A 22,182-nucleotide genomic window follows, 5' to 3' on the forward strand; every position below is an offset into this window, starting at 1 on the left:
CACCAAAAAAAAAGACAGGGAACTACCATTCCTCCTTTACATTTTCTGCACTGTTCTTGATGATTGAAACCTCTCATGTTACCCAATTTTTCTAAGTCTGAGACTGTCCCAAGACTCTCAGAAGAGAGAAATGATGGTCTTTGGCAGTGCTGGTAGCCCCCACTTTATATCTCACCCAACTAGATCTATGCCATGTTATGAACTGAACCCAGAATCTGTAACACACACTCTGAAGTTTATCTTGTAAATACTTTATTTCTTTGCTATGTGAGTTCACTCCAGGACCATGAAGATTTACTCTTCTTCCCGTCCCACCATCCCATAACTGTAGTTTTATTTATTTTTCTTCATAAAATCAAGACAAGCAGGAAAATCTAAGGCAGACAGGTATTGAGAACTACAGATAAGATCATCTTATTCATTAAATGCTGCTCAAACCACTTTAATGATGGGATTTCCAAAGAGATCTGTACCCAGAAGAGTTTTTAGCAAAGAGAAGAGTGTTTCTAGAATTCAGGGCAGTATAATGTAGAAGGAATAAAAAAAAAAAGTAAATGCTCTTTCACCAAACAGTAAAAATGAAGAACACACCTGGGCACTGACTTTATGCATATGTTTTCCTGAGGGGTCCCTCATCTTCCACTGGGTTCTTTGTTAGGGAAAATGTATTCTAGTTCCATGTGTGGTTTGTCATTTAGGTGCCTGAAGATTCTGGGTATCAGCCCTTTAACATATCTCTGGCAATGTAAAAGAGAGAGGAAACAACCAGAAAATCCCATGAAYGGGAAGGAAATTCTCTGAAGGGCTGGGCCCGCTAGTAAAGTGCGCAGTACAAAGTGGCGCCAAGCTCACGCCCAGGCCCAAGAAGAATTATTGGTGGGATAGCTCAAGGTAGATGGTTGATCCATTAGTGCTTAAACCTCTTAAACTAACAAGCAACACACACATTCGGGAAACACTTCTGATGAAAGTCTCCTCTCCCTCCAGGACTTCTCTCTCTCTTTCTCTGAATGTATGTTTTTATTTTATTAAAATTGATTGTGTGATTTATTAGTAAAAAATGGAGGTACTAGGTACAAAACAGGAGTAGCAAAGTGATGTTTGCTGATGGAAACATTCTTTTATTTCTTTTACATATGCTTAGAGGAAACTTTTTCTGAAAGGTCTTCTGGGTTGTGAGAGAATCTCTCAGAGAAAGCTTGAATGATTGGGGACATATGACAGACATTCACAGTTCACATGCACCCATAAGACTCCTCAAATCTGTTGGAACAGGCAAAAGTAGGGCTTCTTGAAAGTCATCTTCTTAAAAGTAACCTGAGAAAAACAGCCTTACAAGTACTCCAGGTCTCTTTTCTGAGCTGACTGATAAAAAGTCTTTCTGACCTGCGAGGGCTTTCCTGCTTCTAATGGAACTGGTTTTGTTTTAGAGCAGGCTATCTTTATCCCCTCCAATTCTCTCTGAGCTCTTGTTATTCATCTTGTCCTCAGATCTGTATTGTGACTTTATCCATTCCAGCTTCTTTCCACACTCTGGAAATGCATGGTCATGTATGTGCCTCTGAGGAAATAGCTTTATACATCCAATTCAGAAATATTATCCGGAAATAATCTTCGCTTATTTATCTACTGAATATAGTCAAGAGCATAGTTTTACATAGATTTGTCAGAGGACGGAAAAGCCACTGGGAACAGAAGACAGAGGTTTATCAAGGAAGGAGAAAAGAGATAGCAAGACCCCAGCAATTCTACTGGCTCTGTTGAATTTCTCAGCCCAGTCGTATTGCACTAACAAAGGCAAACCTGCTGCTGCTGCTGCTGTGCCCAGCATCTGGCAGCCGCCTTGTTGAGCTCTGCACGAGGCTTCGCTTTCGATGCATCCTGCGTAAGTCAGTCCGAAGGGGCACGTGGAGGAAAATCAGTGAATGATCTTTTGCTGTGGCAAGAAGTTCTCTGCGGAGTCCTTCCTGCAAAAGCAAAGAGCACTTTTGTCATCCTCATTTCAGCAGCACTTTTGAGTTTTCTGTTTGTCTTTTTGTGCTAGACAGAGCTTTTAGGTGAAGGAGGTTGAAGGGTGTATGTATCCCCCCAGCAGGGAGAAGCCCCTCTGCTGGCCCTGCTTGATTTTGCATTCTTAAAATAAACTAAACACTGTTTTATACTGGCATCAATGGTTACAGGATCCAGACTTATACACAGATTTAAAGAGGAGAACAATCCGTGCCGCAAACAGTGTAAGAGTTTCTTTTCTGTTTGGCCACTGGATTTATATGGAGAAAATGCGGATTTTATTATCTAAGCTTATCAGAGCTTGGGATAAAAATCTGTCCATATGGTCTGCTAAGGTTTTTTTTTAAAAAAAAAAGTGTTAGCGCTGTTAATCTTGTGAGTGTGTCTTCTTATCAGTGCAGGAAAAAAAGTCAGTTATAAAAGACATAAAGATTTTATAACGGTTTTCTCCTGGCTTCTCAGGGGCTATTTCAAATCTGTATTCAGCCCACAGTAGTTCTTTCTCAGAGAAAAGGGCACATTTCTTTATTGCTTTACACAGCAACAAAACTGAGTGACATTAGAAATGACTGTAGTTTCTCTAGCCTTGCGATCCTGAGCTCTTCTGACAGTAGCCATCTCTTGTTATGGGCTAGATCCAAAACTAGCTGAGGACAYAGCTGAAACTGCAGCTACTTCATGCTCTGTGCATGGGCTGAAGCTCACAGCCAGAGGGCAATAGTGCTTCAGGAATAAGGTGGTGTGGAAACTGCAGAAGCCCTAGGCAAATCTGTCCTAGCAACTGCCTGGAAACAAGATTGTGCTTCTTCATTTAATTGATTTGGGTAAATGGATGACACTGTTACTTGTGCGTTATTAAAGCATTAATTTACTCGTTTTCCTTACATTGTGTTGCTTCCTACCGTTTGAGCCTTATTACGGTAATATCTCTTCAGTTGAAACACTTCTTAGAGACTGAAATCTTTGGTGGTATTCATTCTTCAGCTCCCTGTCTTTTAGGTCCCTTAATAGAAACTCTGAGTTAAATGTTACTCTGTTAGTCCTTCCTCTGAGCCCACTGCCATTAATACTGAGGGCTTCTCAAATCAGTATTCCTGTGTCTCACACCATCATGGGAAGTATGACCCTGTTTACACTGGTGCTAGCAACTCTAAATATCCAGAGATGGACAAAGGCATCTCAGTGCAACTGAGAATCCATTCTATTTTTCTTGGCATTAATGGTATTGGCAAGGATCTGGCTCGTTGTTGTTGTTGTCTGGCACTTAAATTACATACCTGCCTGCTAATTTCAGTTCTTCTGCTAAAATACCAGAGTCCTGCATCATGAGAAACTGCTCTGACAAACTGTGGGAAGGCAGAAGGCAGACAGTGAACATGATTAGACTAAGTTGTCTTTGTGTGTCACCACTCATCAGTGCAGATGGTCGTGCATGTGCCAGCTCTGAAATAAGACACATGCATTTGCACATCTCCATTTAGGTTTTGCTTTATCATTGAGGTGGGCTTGGTTAGCTAATGAGTAGTAATTCTGAATGATATTTTAGTTCATTCTGAATGCTTGTGAAAAACGTAGATCCACTATGCAAGATCTGCTGTGCATCCCTGTGCATCTTTAGAGACCTTAGATATCTACCAGGCATGGATTTACTGGAAAGGCTCTGAGGATTTTAGGTTTCCCATTAATATACTCTGGTATGGCATGTACTCCCAAATACTGTGATGCAGTTATAATCATATGACTTCACAGATTCATTATTCAAACTGTGCCTGAATGGATCCTTCTCTGAGATAAATCCCATCTCAAGTCCTATAGTTCTGGGAAGCAAGAACAGCCCCTCTCTAACAGAAATCTACAATTATGCCATAGATGAGCATAAACAGTGATATTAAATGACTAAAATGGCTGTAGAACTTTACCACTGCAGCTACAGTTAGTTTTTTCCACAAGAGGTTTTGGAAACTGCAGAACAGCAGTGACTGTAATCACAGATAGCTTGATTCCACCCCACTTAGTATCTGAAAAGTTTGTAAAGCAGAAAGTTCAAAACCATAAGTGGCATTTTCAGCTTCTGGCATGGCTGACCTATATGCTTCAGGTGAAGCTGATTAGTGTTAAGGATCTCCCATGGTTAGATGTTAAGTCATGTCCTGATTTTTAGAAGGTTTGAACACGGCAATCACTCATCTGGCTTAACTGATTATCAATATTATTGATATGTTAAAACAGTGAGATTTTAATAATTTTATATGGATTGCAGTTCTTCAATGACTGTGTTTTTTCAGGTCCATATTCAAATTATAAAATTTCCTAGGGAATTTAGTTTCCTTTTGATCATTACTACCTATGCTGCGAATAACCTTAAATTAGGGAATTTACTATCAGCTTTGAGCATGGATATAGAACTTCAGGAATGAATCAGTACCTGTTTCTAATTGCAAAGAAGAGCTTGCTGTCCTACTTGAACAGGACTCCAATTTGAACCAGTAGAAGGGGCCAGTGTAAAACCAGTATTAGTCTGAGCCAAATGATAGGCTGCTTCATACTGATAGAAGAATCCATGTTGATAAATGCTCTGCTCTTTTTTGATAAGTGCATTATCTATTTCACCTGAGTTCTTTTCAGGTAGGCACAAAGTGTAGTCAATATATGCAAATTCCAATTCCCAGCTACTTGGCAATGACTCAGCTAGCTGATTGCAGTCTAAAGCTGATGCCTTCCCCGTCTCCAGATTTCGCTCTACTGGCTCGTGCTACGGCAATCCAATTGATGCTAATGCTTGTTGATTGCAACAAAGCCTGTTGTGCCAAACTGTAGGCAGCAATTTGTTGTCAGCATCAGCGTTGTGTGTGCATCAGCCTGTAGCCAAGGAATTCATTAGATTCCAAGACTGCAGAGGTGAATGGAGGCCTGGTGCATCTGTAGAGAGATATGGAACAGCAATTCATGTCATTTGCTAGGATGATATTTCTGTATGTCCTTAATGAGCCAGCCGATTTGCAGGCCCATAAATGACACTGTGAAACTTCTGTGCTTAGAACTATTTCTGCCCTGGAAGATCCTGTAATTTCATTCTCTTGACTTTGAGGAATATGATCCAACTATAGTCAGACCTAGTTAATTCAAACTCTGCTTGTCCAGATGTGCAGGTACAATACCTAAGTGGCACTAACAGGAACCAAAGTTACAGCATGAATCTGGACGTGTGTAATAAGAAATCATAGACTAATGCTACTGTATTAAATTGGGCTGTGGATACTGATCCCCTCTGAGGCAGATTTCACTGTATTGTTTAGTTTTCACCTGATTACAGAACCTTCTGTGTGTACAGTGTTACAGCTTTTTAATTAGTGACACATGATAACTTAGGAATACAGTGCTGCAGAGTTGACAATTGAATTACAAAAGTACAGGGGTCCCACTTGTACATAAATTTTTGTCTTCTCTAAGCAAATCAGAATGTTATTTCTCATTATAAAGTGTTTTCTATAGCCATAGCGTTCTTCCAACAAAAATGATTAGAGGTGCACATGGCAGTGGGAGAATAGGCTGGCCGATGCTTCCAAAACAATTAAGCAATATTCAATTACTAGTATGTGAGTAAATAGATTGATGAAAATTCACTCACAAAATTCACTCACTATGGAAAAGACTATTTATGTCATCAAGTTCATTGCTGTTTCCTACAGYGTGTTCTCAATTACTTTGTTGTAGATATTCTGACCAGCATAGCTGCCAAAATGTTCCTTTGGAACAGCCATTCACAGTCTAWTGGATGTTTAGGAATTTTCCCCAGTGATATGCAGCTTTAATTTTCCTTTGCTTGATGTCATCTTTTTAATTTCTCCTTTTATAGATTACCTCAAAACATTTCTTTTCTTGATTCAGAAGGAAAAGTTGCAGTCTAGGACAAGTATAAGAAATTCAACAAAAATAAGCTGCAAAATCTATTCCTTTTCTTTGTCTCATCTCTTTGATCAGTACTGGAGTTTTTAAAATTATTTAACATTGCTTCAGTAAAATTTGATTTTTTTGGAAGCCATCAAGTTTTGGTCCAGCAAGAAAAAGATATTTGGAAAAGTCTTCACAATTTTAAACATTCTTACTTTTTTTGTTATTATTCTACAAATATCATGGATCACGCTGCTGCCTGTTAGGAGYTGCTGAATCTGGTAGCCCGATAGAGGCAAGGCTGCCACAGCTTCRTGTTCGCAGACCCAGCCAGAGCCTGAGGATGTATTCCCTATACGCATGCATGCGAACATATGTACAGTATACACATACATGGCTGGCCACACAGATCAGCACAGACAGAAACTGCAGCACTCACACAAACGGCACTGATGGCATCATCCTGTTCCCGTCTGTCTGATCAAGATGAAAACCCATTAGTGGAAAACATATACATATGTATACAATATGGAATCCCACTGGTATCTGGTTGTAGATACCCCGGTCTGTCCAGTAGCCGGTTCCTGGATCCCCAGGTCTCTCCAGTTGCTGGTACCTGGACACAGGAGCCTCCAAGACCTGGAGCCGCACTCTAGTTGCTCCTAGTCAGACTTGCACGCACACGTACTATGGGTACCTCCAGTACCTGGCCTTAGACACTCAGGTGTATCCAGTAGCTGGACCCTAGATCCCAGCTCTCCCTAGTGGTCTTACAGACATGAACACGCATGTAACAGGTCTCTTCACTGGCTAGTCTAGACCTATATGGCCTTGCCAGTAGCCGACTGCCCAAATCCCATGGTCTCGCCAGTAGCCAATTCTCAGACCTTCTGGTCTCTCCAGTATCCAGCCCAGATTGTAGCTGCTTTGATAGCTYGCTTCCAAGCCTCTTATCCTACTCAACAGCTAGTCTGCCTTGGTGCTTGCTAGCAATTACATATGCTGGCAGATCCACACAATGTATGTGCACTCCGGACTCTCCAGCTGCTGCCACCCCAGACACATGGGGCCTTACAACCCACGGTCTGACTCCAGTTGCTGACACTTAGACCTCCATGCACACATAYGCATGCAGAACAGAGAGCCCCTCACCCAGCRAAATAGTTAGAAATGAAGTTTAATAAGACGATAGGACAGACTAGCGATCATGTGCACAGCATAGCCAGACAGGCGACCAGTTTACATGTGACCATGCCCTTTTCACTCTGTTTTCCCACATTTTTTCCTCCCCAAACGGTCTTGATCCCTCCCTTTTCCTGCCTTTGGGTCTTTCCCTTAACATCCCATAAGAAGTCTTGTACTATCCCAAAATGCTTTCCCTAGCATCCCATAATGAGCCCCATGCTCCTGTAGGCAGTAACCCCACTCAGTGTTCAAGGTGGTCTGGGGAGAACCTCTCCCGTTGACTCACCTGATAGGTCTCACACCCAGCCCATGGGCTGGTGGCTCTCATGTGACAGGGGCTCCTTTGGCTTCACCTGGRTTATTGGGATTCCTCCACTTGTTATTCCTGCTGCTTTGTGTGTGTGAAAATGAGCCTTTAATCACATAACCTAATSCTGCCCTAATCCTGTTTTCTGAGAATATCAAGCTACTTGAYACAAAGGAGGGATATTTGGTAGAAAGACTGTGTTCTAAATAATAAGCAAAGTGGTAAGACCCCCTGTTTTAAGATTATGTTGCAAYTGGAATACTGGAATGTCTGTGGACTCTGTACAGCAGTTTTCAGAAATGGTATCCCATTAACTTTTCAGTTATGGTCTATGGAGAAAGCTCAGTAAAAGGACTAAGGATGATTTTCCACCAAACAGTCACCATGACTCAATAAAGCCAAATGTGAACTGAAAACTGGGTTAAACCATTTTTTCTTTTTTTATTATTTKTTCCACAGATAAGGAACTAAAAATGAACAATTTTTATAAAGTCTTTGTTTATCTGGAATCAAAAACAGTTTGAACCGTTGTTGGATTTTAGTGGAACCAAAGCAAATTCAGTCCGAACTAAACCCAAACTGGAACAAAAGAAGGTTACAGTCTGACTCATTGTTTCTAACACACAATTTTTGGTAGCAGCTCCTCTTCCAAACCAAACTAAAAATGAAAATCTCAGCCTTTTTTTTTCCATTATCAAATATCCCTAGCTAATGTCTTCAGCCAGAGAGGTGTCTCAGAACTCTGAATTTTCCTCTGCAGTTCATGTGATATTGTTTTTAAATAAAATTAATTCTTCAGAGCATCTATTTTCTAAGACATGACTGAGACAGCAGTGATTGGAATTGGCTTAGATCTCTGGTTTTTATTATATTTGGGGCTAGTGCTGTACCTRAGAAGCAGTATTCAACTGTGGAGGGAGAACAGGTAATGCAATAGGTCATGAGCTACCTGGACTGGAACTTAGCAGACAGGTTCTGCTCTTGTTTGTACTAGGAGAAATCCAGGGTAACTACCCAAATCAAAAGTCAAAGCAAGATGAAGAATGTGTTATTGTATCAGTAAAGATCTGAAATCCTAGTAAACAGACTGAGGAAAATCAAAAYTTGTATCAATTTTAAAGAGCAAAAGCTAATATCTGGGGGTTTTTTGATTGATTATTTTTTCTGTGATTGCTTCTTTGAATRCTGAAACAGTGATTATGGATACGAACGTCACAGCAATGGACAGTGTTTGCCAGCATTTTGGTATAACCCATCTTCCCTGTCAAAAGACTGTAGCCTTGGACAGAGTTATCTCAACAGCACTGGGTAAGTGGCACAATAGAGGGTATTTTAGCAAGATCAGCCATACAGTCCTTAAATGAATGACAACTACAGGTTTCATTTTCCAAAGGTGAATCAAAGCTGCCTAAAGCCCTTGGGACTTCTTTTTCATTAAGTTTGTTAGGGCTTGCAGTCTAGCCTACCAGATCTCCATCAGGTATGGTCCAGACCTTTTCCAGAAATTAGTGTGTATGTGAACAGAAGTAATCAATGGGCAGCTATCCGGAATGCTTGATTACTCTTTGGCCTTCTTCAATGTCAATGGAAGATGTGGATGAAGTCAAGATATTGACCTCAGACTGCATTTCTGATGCAAGTGATTAAAACAAAGGAATGCAAGCACCTGTTGCCATTTTGTACACTCAAAGATAGGCAGAATTTGCTTTTTTCTTCAACTCTGTCATTTCTAAGGCTGCGAAAGTATTGCTGCACAGCTGGTGAGAAGTGGATAGTTCTGTGGCATGTGATAAAAGCTGTTTAACCATRCCCAAAAATCTAATAACAGAATTGAACTGTATACTCTACATGTGTAACATTTAAAACYTTATAGTTAATATAATTATATGTTGTATGCATTTTATGTAGTATGTGGCATATAGGTGTACTATGCAGGAAAATACTAAATGCTATTAACAAGAGTATTACACTACTTGTATGTTAGGCCCACATGCAGTGCTTGGCTGAGGCAAATGCTAAAATACATTTGGTAATCTGTTTTCTTCCAATCTCACCAGTCTAAAGAAACCTTGAAAATGTTGCCTGTTCCACTTAATCCCATTATGCTGCATGTCAGCACCTTGTACTGATTTCTCTCTCTACCTTTGCAGGTATCGGAAAGTTGTTTCTAATAACTGCACRGATGGCGTGAGAGAACAGTACACAGCAAAACCACAGCAGTGTCCTGGCAAAGCCCCCCAGGGACTTCGCATAGTCACATCTGATGGCAAGCTGACCGCTGATCTAGGACACAATGTCACTTTCCTGGTCCARCTGGAAGAGGTAGGCTCTATTTTTATGTTGCATCCCGGGCCTCATGGGTGTATTTCAGTCTGATTCATGCCARACAACACTTGCAAAGTGGTGAAGAGGTGAACCAAGAGAGTGTGGRATAAAGTCAGTCAGCTACAGGATGTGGCTGGGTTGAAGTATGCCAGGAGAGCTAAGGGATGATGTATGGAGACGATGAGACTGAAAGTCCATTGAACTGCATTGGGTAATAACTGGGAGAAGCTGATAAAAAATAGAAATTGGCCTGTGTTGGGAATTTCACAATAGGATTGGAGAGTGCAGGTCTGAATCCTGAAGCCTGTCCTTACCTGTGCTTTTGACTTCCTGCTGTGTTTGAAACTGAATTTCTGTTTTTACTTGTCAATGACGTTCAACCCAACGTGGCTAAAAACACATGTGCAGATCTGTCTCCATCACACAGGTTGGCAGGGATCTGCATATTGTTTAGGTGTTGGGGGCTGAAATCTCAAGATGTCATCAGTATTAAGTCTGAAATTGATTGCAAATGTGAACCTTAGTCTCTAATCAGAACCCTTTTTTACTCTTATATCTCTAACTTTACTTAATATTCTACTCTTCTCCCTCCTTTTATGAAATCCTTAGAAAAAATGTATGGAATCTTTTCTCCTGTTTCTGCTGATCAGCATTTCTCTGYCTATGATTTATCACAGGCTCCCAAATGATGACATTTACAAAGTAGCTTTTTTCCTTTTTTTCCCTAATCCAATTTGATTTCTTTAAACTTCTGCCTTTTCTCCTATGTAGCTGGCCAATAAATCCTAAGAACAACTATGCTTTTACACTAAGGGACGATGTACATSCCTTTATAGCTTAGAATGTCCACAGAAATTACTTCTGACCCTCTCCATAGTAAATGTCATCTATAGTGAGGAAGGAGAAATGAGGGTTACTTCTGCAGCTGAGTTTTGTAGGTRTGGGTTAGGGTTTTTACATCTCTATTATCAATACTTTCCTCAGCAAACGAGTGTTCTGATTTGTAAAAGCAATAACATATAATATAAAATCATATCTAACCTGAAGCAGTTGTTAAACCAGAATGTTCATTTTCTCCAAAATATGGTCACTATTTCTCGGTAGTGACTATCATACAACACAACTACTGCAGATGCAGTCATAACAGTATAGATATGTTCATTTTGGTGTAACTCTTAGCCATATATTTAGGTGAATATAATCTGGCCTGGATAAATTACTGATTTCTATCCTTAAGGATGAAGAAAAGAAGTCCAAAATGGGATGCARATTTTTCATGTTTCTTGCCAAAACAAATGGCTAAAAAAAGGTGTAGTTGTATACCAAAATAAAAGTGCTTCTTGCATTGCCTTTTTTCTCAGAAAACTTTTAAAACAGACTGAGGGAAATGAGATGGGTTATCTGAGACATCAGTCACAAAACTATTGAGAAATTACACCAGTAAGTCAGAGGGAGAGACAATCTCCCAGAGTATGGGAAACTCGGAACAAATTTCCTGTTCTTCCTCCTGTGGATTTTTGAACTCGCATATCCCATATGAGTGCCCTGACCACTCTCTTAGACAAGGMTCTGCTCTGGATTTTTCTCCATCTTTTCTGCTGATTCTGGTCTTGGTAGCACTACTTCAGTATTTTCCAGAGTCTGGAAGCAACATCTTCTCCGTTAGGAGATGGGATCTTTCTCATGCTGTGCATCAGGGAGTACCTAAGGCGTGTTTTGAAATGTGAGTCAGCTTCTGAGGAAATCTAAAAGGAACCCTTATTTCAGGATACCTGATAGGRCAGGGTTTAGGAGCTGCTCTGAGGACTGAAACAGTATTGATCAACCTCCAGCCTTGGTGATTGCTTTCCCTGCTTGATGAATCCCAACCTCCTACTTCTAGATTTGTAGATGTAAAGATGCTACAGTGCAAACAGCAAAACTTTTGGGTGAATTTCACCCAATCTGACAATGACTTTTGAGCTGACATGTTACAGCAAAAGACATATTCAACAAAGAATGAATTTTTTCCAGCTGTATGTAAGCTAAAGGACTATAAGGTATGATTATAGCAGTGTAATTGTATATACACTAAAGCATTTAGTGATTTAAKTATTTCAGTAACAAAAATCAAAGCACTCACTAGAAAAGTTAAACCACTCAGCAAAAGAACAGCCACCTTTTTAKAGAATAGGTATTTAATTCCTTTCCTTCCATTGCAAACAAGGTGGAGGTATCACAAAACTTCCCAATTTCTATTTAGTTCTGCTCTGCACAGGTATACAGAATATACAGTCCAGGATGCTCAGCATTTACAAAATCTCTGCCGCTCCATTTTTGCTGAAGAGAAAAAAGACATGTCAGAGAAGCCCGGATATGCCCGTGTGTGCATGCATGATTTTCCCCAAGGGCATATGATGATGTATCCTATTCAACCCTTGCTTCTTGGAGTGATGACCAATATTTTATGTACTTAACTCTTTGTTGGGGACTGTTCCTTTAGCTCATGTCACACTTGATATCTTTTAGGATGTAAAAAATGGTGGCCTTTGCTCATATCATAGTCCCTTTGCATCTTAAAATCTCTATCCCTCTGAGACAATTTGTTTGAAGACCTCAGGTCGATGCAGTTGATCCATATACTGCAGCTGCCCAGCTCTTTTTGTTCGGGCTTACGTTCTGTTTGACCTGAAAGACAGGAAGGAGGAAGATGAGAAGCAAGTGAGCCAAGAAAAGAGAGTTCTTTTGAGATTTGTATGGTTGTTATCTTTCCAGGCCTTTCTGCACTATCTAAAGACTCRCCTTGGTCTGAAAAGGAGGAAGAACTGTAGGTGCAGGCTCACCAGAGGCCCTGAAAAATCACTGCATATCTGTAGTRGAGGTGATATTACTACAAGGGGAGGAAGATGCAAATGCTGGCAGTAAAAACCTGATGTTTGCACATAACTGTGGGAGCCAGGGGCAGGAACCACAGCGCAGGGGGTTCTTATAGTGATTCTCAAGGCTGGGACTGTGGACTATGTCGTTCTGACACTGAYGCAATGTCAGTAAAAGACATTTAAAGTAAAAGACATTTAAGTAAAAGTGTTCTGAAGAGAAACAAGGACAATGCGTTCAAAACTGTTCTGCTGTTGAAAAGACACAAAAGGAAAGTAATCACTGGACTCTGCAAGTGAAGAGGAGGCAGACACCAAAACCAGCAGCGCACAGAGCATTGCTGATTGCTGAGAACTGGGATTCTGGCCCAGTTTTTCTAACCCTGAGTCGCATGCAATTTTCCTGTAAACCAATTATATTTGGCATCATATAAATATCTTTTAAAGTAACAACAACCAACATCTCTTACTTAAATAATCGAAGTGGTCTAACTTTCCTGTCACTTTTTAGGAGGTATGAATGAGTTCTTAAAAACCGTTCATAAAATCACCTTACAGTCAATGCTTCTGGTCCCCTGCTGTTGGAAAGATTTGTCCAGGTACATTCTTTTATTAATCTGTGTGTAATCATCATGGTTTTCTTAGTGGATGAAAACAGCCAGTGATCATCGATATTTCCTTTTATGTTTCGCATGGGTCCATTGTACTAAATATTATACAAGTGTTTAGTAAGGAGAACACCTACTTCTGCTGGTAATTCTGCTTTTTAAATTTCCTTTGAGCTAAGTAGGATAGCAACAGTGTGTTTGTCACCGAATGGCAGCACAGGAGAAAACCAGTTGTGCTTAAAAGCAAATTTTCACATTGCATCAAAGTGCTGCTAGCTTAAAGGTTAATCCTTTGTTTCTCTCCCGGACTGTGTGYACAGACCTGCGGCTGGTAGCTGTCACACTGGGGCACTCGACAGAGCTGTTTCTCAGCCTGAACAGATTCCCTTGTTCTATTTTTGAACAGCAGCAGAAACAAAACAAAAACTACAAAGTCGTTTTTCCTGCTGAAGTTTTTCATCCCAATGTCCCTCATCACATGGTCATGTAGGTCCCTTGCCTGTCACAAACCCAGTTGTTATTTGTGGGGGCAACATCAGACACCTGTGGTGTTTGCTGTACTGCTTCAGCAGAGACACTGAAAGCAGCAGCCTCCAGAACAACACTTTGCAGCACAATGGCTTTCGAACATGTTTCATCTGATTGCTCCTACATCTTTGCCGAGGAAATGGATGGTAACGACATTCAGGGCAGAAGGTTCAGGGCTTTGGCTGTTTCATTGCAGATAATTCGCAGAGAAACTGCCTCCTCTAATTTATTTTTTATCTTGATAAAATGACAGTCAAAAATCTCTGACATCCCAGGTCTGCTTCGCTTCTCACTTGCCAAAGTCACTCCACTGGGCATAGATGTTGGCTTGCTTTTAACTACTTTCTGCTGCTATGTGATGTTAGCATTAGACTAAGGTGGTTTTCCCTTCCAAATGTGTGGGGAAAACTCATTTATTCTTACAGTTCAACTCTGGGCTAGAAATGAGGCAATCTGAACCCATTCCTGAACTGAACTCTGAATTGTTCYCCTGTGACCTTGAGTAAGAAACTTAATCTTTCCGTGCTCCCTAGTTTGAAAATAGAGCTTTCCTTTCCCTCTCATACCTTCCGTGCCTTTCATTTTCACACTGAATGCTCATCAGGCCAGAGAAATCTCTCTTACCGCATGAATATACAGATGGAGCCCTGATCTTCATCGAGAYTGCTATGGTTTCTGTAATGACAGTGTTATTAAATGATCGCCTAAGGTACATAGTGTCTCAGGTACATTTAATGAGCTCAGGGGACGTTGCTGGTGGGACAGTACTATTAGCATTTCCCATCTCAGCACTGTGGTTCAGCGCAATTCAGATTTCAACTCAGCTGAAGTCTCTGGAGATGAGCTTAGCATTAGCGTTGTTTTGATTGTCGATGTGCCCAAATTAAAGATGCAAAGCTAGTAGTACTTGAAAGCACAGGCGGCAGGTCTTTGTGGTATCCTGCTGTGATGCCTTGTTTGATATCACAAGTTAGTAGGTAATGATTATGAAAATCTGAAACCTTCATCCTAACTTTTAATGCACATGCTGAATCACGGCTGTTTATCTTACCAGCACCACCACATTCCTGTTAATAATACACAGCCAAAGATCAGTACTGCCCTTCCCCACACCAGTCATCTGATATATAATTGCATTTTCTGTATGACAAGTTGATTGGGAGAAATCAGAGCCTTTTGTGCATTTTTAGATTCACTGCTGAAATTCCATAAAAATGTATGAAAGTTAACCCCTCCTTCATGAAGACACACAGCACTACAGTCTTGTAAAACACCTCCAGTCACAGAAGTCACATTATTCTGAATCACCCGGAGAGGCTGTACTTATTGATTCCTGGGGAGCATAGAAGATCTAGTCTTGTAAAAGAAAAAAAAGATCATAGCTGAGTCGTGCTGGCAGGACTGGCAGTTAGGATGAAAGATTTCATTAGTACAGTTAACTGATTTGGTTAGAAAAAGAAGCACATGTGAAAAACATCAGGCTGTTTGTTCTGATAAGAGATACATTTTCATTCAATTTCTGCTTTTAACAAAGTTAAGAGCATCTCTTTGTAAGCAGGAACATACACAGGAAAGCATGATTTTCAGTACTTGATCAAGTTGTACTTAAATGTCTGTTTAAAATTATGCACATGCTTAAAATGGACCTGGATTAAAGGCATCCCATGCGTAGGTAGATATTCAGTTGCAATGAAAATATCTTTGGTGAATGTATTCTGATGATGATGGAAAAATGCCACAGAGGGAAAGGGGTTAATCTGAAAAAAGCACAAAACCGACTTCGGAGACATTCATTCGGGAAGACAATCCAACAAGTGCAGTATCTGTCTCTTGCAGAGGATAATTAAATCCATTTTCAACATCTGTAAGGAAGAGACACAAGTCAATGCATAATTGAAGACTTTAAAATTAAATCTGAAGCACGGAACCAAAATTAAAAACTTCGAACTGTGTTTCATTATTTTAATACTTGAATTTACATATAAAGACTAGAACTTAATAGGGAAAATACATGATTACAACCTTCTGGGTGCGATTCAAATAGAACATTGGAGGCAGAATCCTCTTTAGATTGATTGGAATGAGCCATAATCTCACATATACCAAAATACAAACGTCTGCATTAAAGTAATCAAAATGTAACAATATTGTTGCAAACAGTATAGGCGCAGTTTCTAGCATACCCTGAGGCATGAAGCTTCAGAGAGTTTGTTGGAAGCATTCAGGTCTTGTATATGCTCTAGATTTTTATTCTTTATAGCAAGAAACAGGAAAATGTACACTGGTTTGTGGAARAAAAAATCTTTTGTTCCTGTGTGGAAATCTCCTAGGCATTTAGTGAGGAAAATCACTTAGAAAACAGTTATTTTCTGAAGTATTGTTAGTATTTTTTCTTTTAAGGTTAACTGTTGTATCAGTAGAGAGCATTCGATGGGGTCTCCAGAAACTCGTTTTTATTTCCCAGGGCTTCTCGTCAGGCTAAAAGGAGCACTCGTGCTTCAAGTTCAGCACATGCTTAAGTCTTTTGGTGGACTAAAGCCTTTATCAGGATTGTTGCAATGCATTTAGGATTATACCCAACTTTGTGGGTATAACCTACCCACAAAACTACTTTTATTTTTCAAGCTATTGTAATATGTTGCTGACCAGTGCGATTAAAATACAGGTACTGAATGCAGAGACCAGTAGCCATCTCCTGCGATGCCTAAGAGCGCTGGAATTAAAGACCTCTCGCCGTGAAGGCCAAAGAGCTGCACGCCAGAGACACCGCTCGGCTCGGAGCTGCCGGCTTCGGAGTGCCGGGCTGTGGCTGCAGAAGTGATGCTTGGAGCTCGGTGGCCTCTTTTCYGGGGCTCAGAGCTTCAGAAGACCCCGGCACGTAGCGCTGGGTTTGTCAATATGATGAGGAGAGGCTGGGAAAAGCATCAGGAGAGATTTTAGCAAGATGTATGTGTACGTTTAAAACTGTTGCAAAACAAAACATCCCTTGGTAAAACAACTACATGTAAATGGCTCTCTAGGGCTGTCTGGGACACAGACAGCTGGGACTGATGTAGAGCAGTTATGAGCTGTACAGGAAATGTTTTGATCTTGGCTCACTTGCTGTCTCTTTCTGTCTTATTCTGCCTGTGCCCTTACCTGGCATTAGATAAAGCGTTCTAACAAGTCAAAAACACAGACTCTTCATTTTCCTGACTTCCTCCTCACCCTTCCTAAGCTAAAAATCATAAATGCCAGCTTTTCAAAATGTGGCATTTTCATAAGAGTGTTATAGCCTGGATTTTACTGTATGGAAAATACATTTCCGGTTCAAAGGGTTTTAAAACAAAACGGGAAAGGCCAAGGCAAATGAAAAAGACTGGGGGAACAGCAGCTGAAGTTCTTCTCCAATTAGATTTTCAGGAGATGTCTCTGTCAGCATCTCTTCTCCCCGAGGAATTTGGAAGAAAAATTGAAGTGTAAATCCTGCATGCCTAAGAAATGGCTCTGTTCCCCAGCAGCAGTTGCAGACACCATGGGTTTCATGGCTACAGAGAAAATGAAGACAAGAGAAAAATCACTTGTTAGCGCATTAGCTCTGACTCTTGCAGGAAAAGGACTGTTCTAAAATGCTGTCATCCTTTTCATCTTCCTCCACTACCTCAGATGCAGTGTTACCGCATGACCTTAAATATACTCAGGGATGATAAAGCCAGCAGGGTCACTGTGGTGCCGCAGTTTTGACCATGGGGACAGCTTATGTCCCAGCGGTATAGCTTTACTGAATGATGTTCAAAGACATCATCCGTTTTTAGTAACAAATGATGACTAAAACCCTAATGATGATGTGCCTGGAGGAACTGGGAGAATACCTAAGGGCACAGCCAGATATTTCAGACCAGAGCCCTCTCTGCCTTTGGTCTAAGTCCAGCACTGTGCTCAAGCGAATATATCTCTCCTCTGATGAGGGTTCAGAGCCGAGGAGCTCGTGTATGCCCACATCTGTCTGTGGAGGCATAATCCATTCGATGCCTCCTGTTGTCCCTGTCAGACAGGGCACCACATCAAAAGTGCCTGAAGCACTTCGCATCATGTTTCAAACTTTGCACTCTGCCATCTTCTTTCAAATAACTTAGCTCACCAAAGTACGTAACTGTATACTTAAGCCCATCTCCTGTGTTCCTAATTGCTCTTCATAGGGACCACTGTGATCCCCCTAGTTTGATCCCATGTATAACACAGGAAGGAGACCTTGCTTCAGTGATTTGTGTCTCTGAGAAAAATGTAAGCAGGTGCTTAAACTTACAGTAATGCTTCAAATGAAGAAATTGCTAAGAGCTTTGCTGAATGGAGGCCTGAGCAGTTTGCATTGCCCAAGCAGCTTTCTTAGATTTGACAATACCTCATTGAAGACTGCAGATGTTACAACATTAATTACTAAGAGAAACTCATTTAAGAGCTACCTAAGAGCAACCTGAAGCTGGGTTAACACACRAGATCCCCATGTTTCCTTCAAACAGGATAATTGAGTCGCCCTTCTCTAGCATCTCACGCAGTACGTTTGTCCTCACTGGTCCTCTCAAGCGGAGAATGGGGATGTTCCTCTCTGTACTTCAGAGACACCGGGAGGAGAAATGACATGGAATATCTGTAGGAATCCCTAGGCGTGTGCCTCTGTCATAGACTGTCCTTTTCTCGCCCACTTTCAAAATGGGATATTCGAAAACAGCAATAGAATTATTTTTTCTCTTCCCTTTGGAAGCAAATGAGCCTTGAGCAGTCGGGCCAGGGACAAAAACTGAGACTTAGACCCACCCTCTGGATGGGTGCCGGGGTAGCGTAAGGGCTCTGTCTAACCTCCGAATACAGAGCGTCTGGGGCAATGCTTCTCTCTTGCCCATCCCCMGGTGTAGCTCGGCTCTTCCCTGGCTTTCCGTTCAGACGAGCCTCCTCTGTTTCTGCCTGGACAACAAGTGATAAAAATACCGAGGGAACCTGAGGAACGTAAAGATTATGTTACAGCTCCCTCCCGTACTCACACACRCGCACATTTCCCTTTCCAGTGTGGAAACCTACCCGATGCCAAAYGATTACGCTGGTACCTTTCATTCCAGTTGGGAATCCAGAGGAGTGCTTCTTTCTTGCAGGGGAAAAGAAAGGGAAACCAACCCAAAGTAAATCAGGTGTCCTTTCAGCCAGTTTTATGAACTGCCCTCAGCTATTAATTTAGCGGCGTTCTTCCAGACAGTGGCAGCTGCTTCAGCGCGCCAGACTGTGGAGCAAGCCGCTCCATAGCAACAGCCGGAAAGCGTGAACATACCCGGCATAAGGATCGTGCGGAGCCACCGAGGGGCACTTTCGGAAGGAGCGAGAATGCTCAAAATTAAGACAAGGTACCATGTCTTACCCGAAAGGGAGAGGCTCCCTAGCAGCCCCTGTTGTGGTATAGGTCAGTACAGGCTGTATGGCCGTCTGGCTGTCAGAAACTGCCCTTACCGCAAGCAGATCGCTGCCTAGTGACAAGGGAGAATCCTCCCAGTGTTTGCAGTGCACGAGGTACAGGCTGTCTGCATCGCTGTGCGTGCTCATTCACTTCTCTGACTTTTGAACCAAAAAACCTTGTCGCCAAAAAGTCAAAAAATTGTTTTTTTATGTAAAGCAGAATAAGGAAATGGCATCGCTCCCCTCTTTCGGGTGTAAATGTTTTTTAGGGCTGGATGTCTCTGATGTTGAGTGTAATGAAGCTGTGTGAGGGCAGACTGGAATTCAGTTTCAGGAGTGGAAGATCAAAACCCGTTGTAGGCTTGCTTCACATAAGAGGGTCCCTGTTCTGGCATAGAAAATACCGATCCCTGATACACTTGGCTTTTGTTCTGTGGTGTTTTGTTTGTCTCTTTTTTACAACTGTGTATTTCTCTTTTTTTTCCTCTCTCTCTCTTTTTGTGATTTTTTGTATCAAATCTGAAATGTACTAGATTAGCAGCCCAGGAGACTAATGTCGCAAGGTGGCAGTCTGAGTTGTATCACAAACCTACTCTGCTAGGCTGCTAGGATTTTCTCTAGACAGGAGGAAAAGAGTTTAATAAGCACAGTTAATTCCTTAGCCCTTCCCTTCTGAAGCAGGCAGCAAGGGTCCCACTTAGTGTCAGTAGTGTTGATGGCTGTTGTGAGGTAGATACAAATCCAGCTCATTGTAAATCAGGCCCTGAAAAGTCTTAAGYTGCTATAAGCTGTCATCTTTACCATGTGAGGTGGAAGGGGTTCTTTTGGCACCCCACTGCTTTGATACGGTTGACTCTTCCCTTGGGAAAGGGTGGATGGCCTAGAGGACTTCTCAAAGTCTCTTCCCTGTTTTGTCATTCTGCTTTTTATGATTTTAAGTGCAAAAGCTCAAACTGTGAGATTGTTCCAAAGACAGAGGTAATCTCAATAGCTGCTTGCATCCTGAGTGACTGCTGGTATGAGATGTAAGCGAGCACCATCCCCTCTACGTTCTGTCCTTCACTGGAAGGAAACTCAGAGGGAAGGCGCCAGTCCTGCTGACAACTGGGTAACTTGTGCTGCAATACCTTGAAGGACACCTTCACAATCAGACTCAAGCTGAGTCAAATCTCAGGAAGTGTCACCTTCTCTCTACTGACTATTGAGCAGGTTGATGAAGTGACTTTATTTCCTCAGCTAACATGAGACCTTGCAACTATCATCTGGATGGTCTAGGTGTGCTAAGTCTGATCCAGTCTCTCAAAATAATTTTCTGTAGGTCCCATCAGAATGCCTTGGATAGTCAGCTGAGGTGCTAGGAAGTCTCTTTCAAAGAAAAGCAGCATCTATTCTGACCCCCCTTCTTTTCTTTTACCGCAGGGAGACCTCCAGAGATCCATCATTCAAGTGGATTTTGGTGATGGCATTGCTGTGTCGTATGCCAATCTCAGCTCGACAGAAGATGGGATCAAGCACACCTACCAGAATGTGGGCATATTCCGAGTGACCGTGCTAGTGGAAAACAGCCTGGGATCTGACAATGCTGTGCTCTACTTGCATGTAATATGTACGTTAATACCTGTTGTTAGCTTCTGACATACTTTAAAAAATTATTACTTGCCCTTAGTAATGATGTTTGGGGGTTTGCAGCTGAACAGGAATTGATGGGAGACAATGAGTGTTTGGCTGTCCTTCAGCAGAGGACTCCAGACCAAGAGGAGCCACAGACAATAGTGACATTTCCTTTTTAAACCATGCTTAACCTGTAATTTTTGGCGATCTAATTTGAAACACCTCAAAGGAGTGTGTAGCCCTTTCTGAAAAGCACCTTCATTAACATGTTTACACTTCTAGAAAAACAAAGATATCCGGGATCTTCAATCGCTTTTAAAAGCCTTGACTTATTCTTTGCACATGTTATGTCCTCTAATGAAATGCAACCACATCTGGGATGGAAACCAGTGCATTTCAGTCTCTCTGTTGTCATAGGAACCAAGATCCTGATGTTAAAGAGTATAACAAGAAAAAATATTATCTCCACATTGCTCTTCTGCTGTTATTTTTAACCTTTTTATCCTTCAGCTGTCTCTGATTTACAACTGAAATGTATCTTAGTCCTTGCTTTAAAAGCAGCAGTGTTTTCTTTCATATTTATTCTAGCATGCGGTTATGAACCCAAAGAGTTGGCCTATTATTGAAAATTGGTAACATTCCTAATGGATTTTGCTTGGGGCCATCATTTACTTTATACAGTGAGTTTTTGGTTGGTTGTTTATATTTTGGACTGTGTGCTGGTGTGGCAGAATTATTGAAAAAAAAAAAGGAAATTCCAAACCTGAAAGTTACGATCACAGAAACTGGCCTTAATACCACTTAGCCTCTACCAAAGTAACTCCACATGTTGTCTAAATAACTTAGTCTATTCTATATACTTTAACTCTGCTTTTGTAGCATGAAAGCAGCTGCCTCTTCAGTGGGAGAGAGCAGCTCTTTAATGGTGCACAGTCATACCAACAGATGAGAGCAGTGGGAGGTGTAGTTGTGAGAGATTGGGGGTTTATGAGGGAGTACAAAGGGAGCCAGAGCAAATATCTCCCTGAACTCCTCCCTTCAAAAAGACCATCGGTTCATGATCATAGTGGACCATTTATGATTCCCTAATCTGATAGATACCGGTCTGTGGCAAAGTTTTATGCCATATAATCCTTCAGCAGCACCACAGATTTGAAAACTGCATAATTATACCTTGCAAAAATAGCGTTACTCATAAATTAGCTTACTGGGAAGCTTGGGTTTTTGATTTTGGGGCTTAGCTCGTATCATTTCTGCATTGGGGCATTGGTGAGTGAAGGTAAGTTCTCAGCCTTTAGAAAGATACTGATTTTTTTTCTTTACTTGTTTAACTATGATCCTATATGTGTGCTGTGCAGAGTAGAGAAAGGGACCTCTGCTCAGGAGTTGATGTTTATACACCTTTACACAATCTTTTCAGCAACTGAGCAAGCACAGATTT

The 22,182-nt window shown here is 41.3% G+C and overlaps 1 protein-coding gene across 1 annotated transcript in view; it reads left to right on the forward strand.

Annotated features, from left to right (window-relative positions):
• SORCS1 (sortilin related VPS10 domain containing receptor 1) overlaps positions 1–22,182 on the forward strand; it is a 315,565-nt gene that overhangs the window by 264,219 nt on the left and 29,164 nt on the right. The window contains exons 21-23 of the mRNA XM_026069669.1: positions 8,588–8,701; positions 9,544–9,715; positions 20,550–20,736. Coding sequence (XP_025925454.1) covers positions 8,588–8,701; positions 9,544–9,715; positions 20,550–20,736 — 473 coding nt within the window. The remainder of the gene's footprint in view (positions 1–8,587; positions 8,702–9,543; positions 9,716–20,549; positions 20,737–22,182) is intronic.

This window comes from Apteryx rowi, unplaced genomic scaffold (assembly GCF_003343035.1).
Source record: "Apteryx rowi isolate R43461 unplaced genomic scaffold, aptRow1 scaffold_3, whole genome shotgun sequence".
NCBI classification, from domain to species: Eukaryota; Metazoa; Chordata; class Aves; order Apterygiformes; family Apterygidae; genus Apteryx; species Apteryx rowi.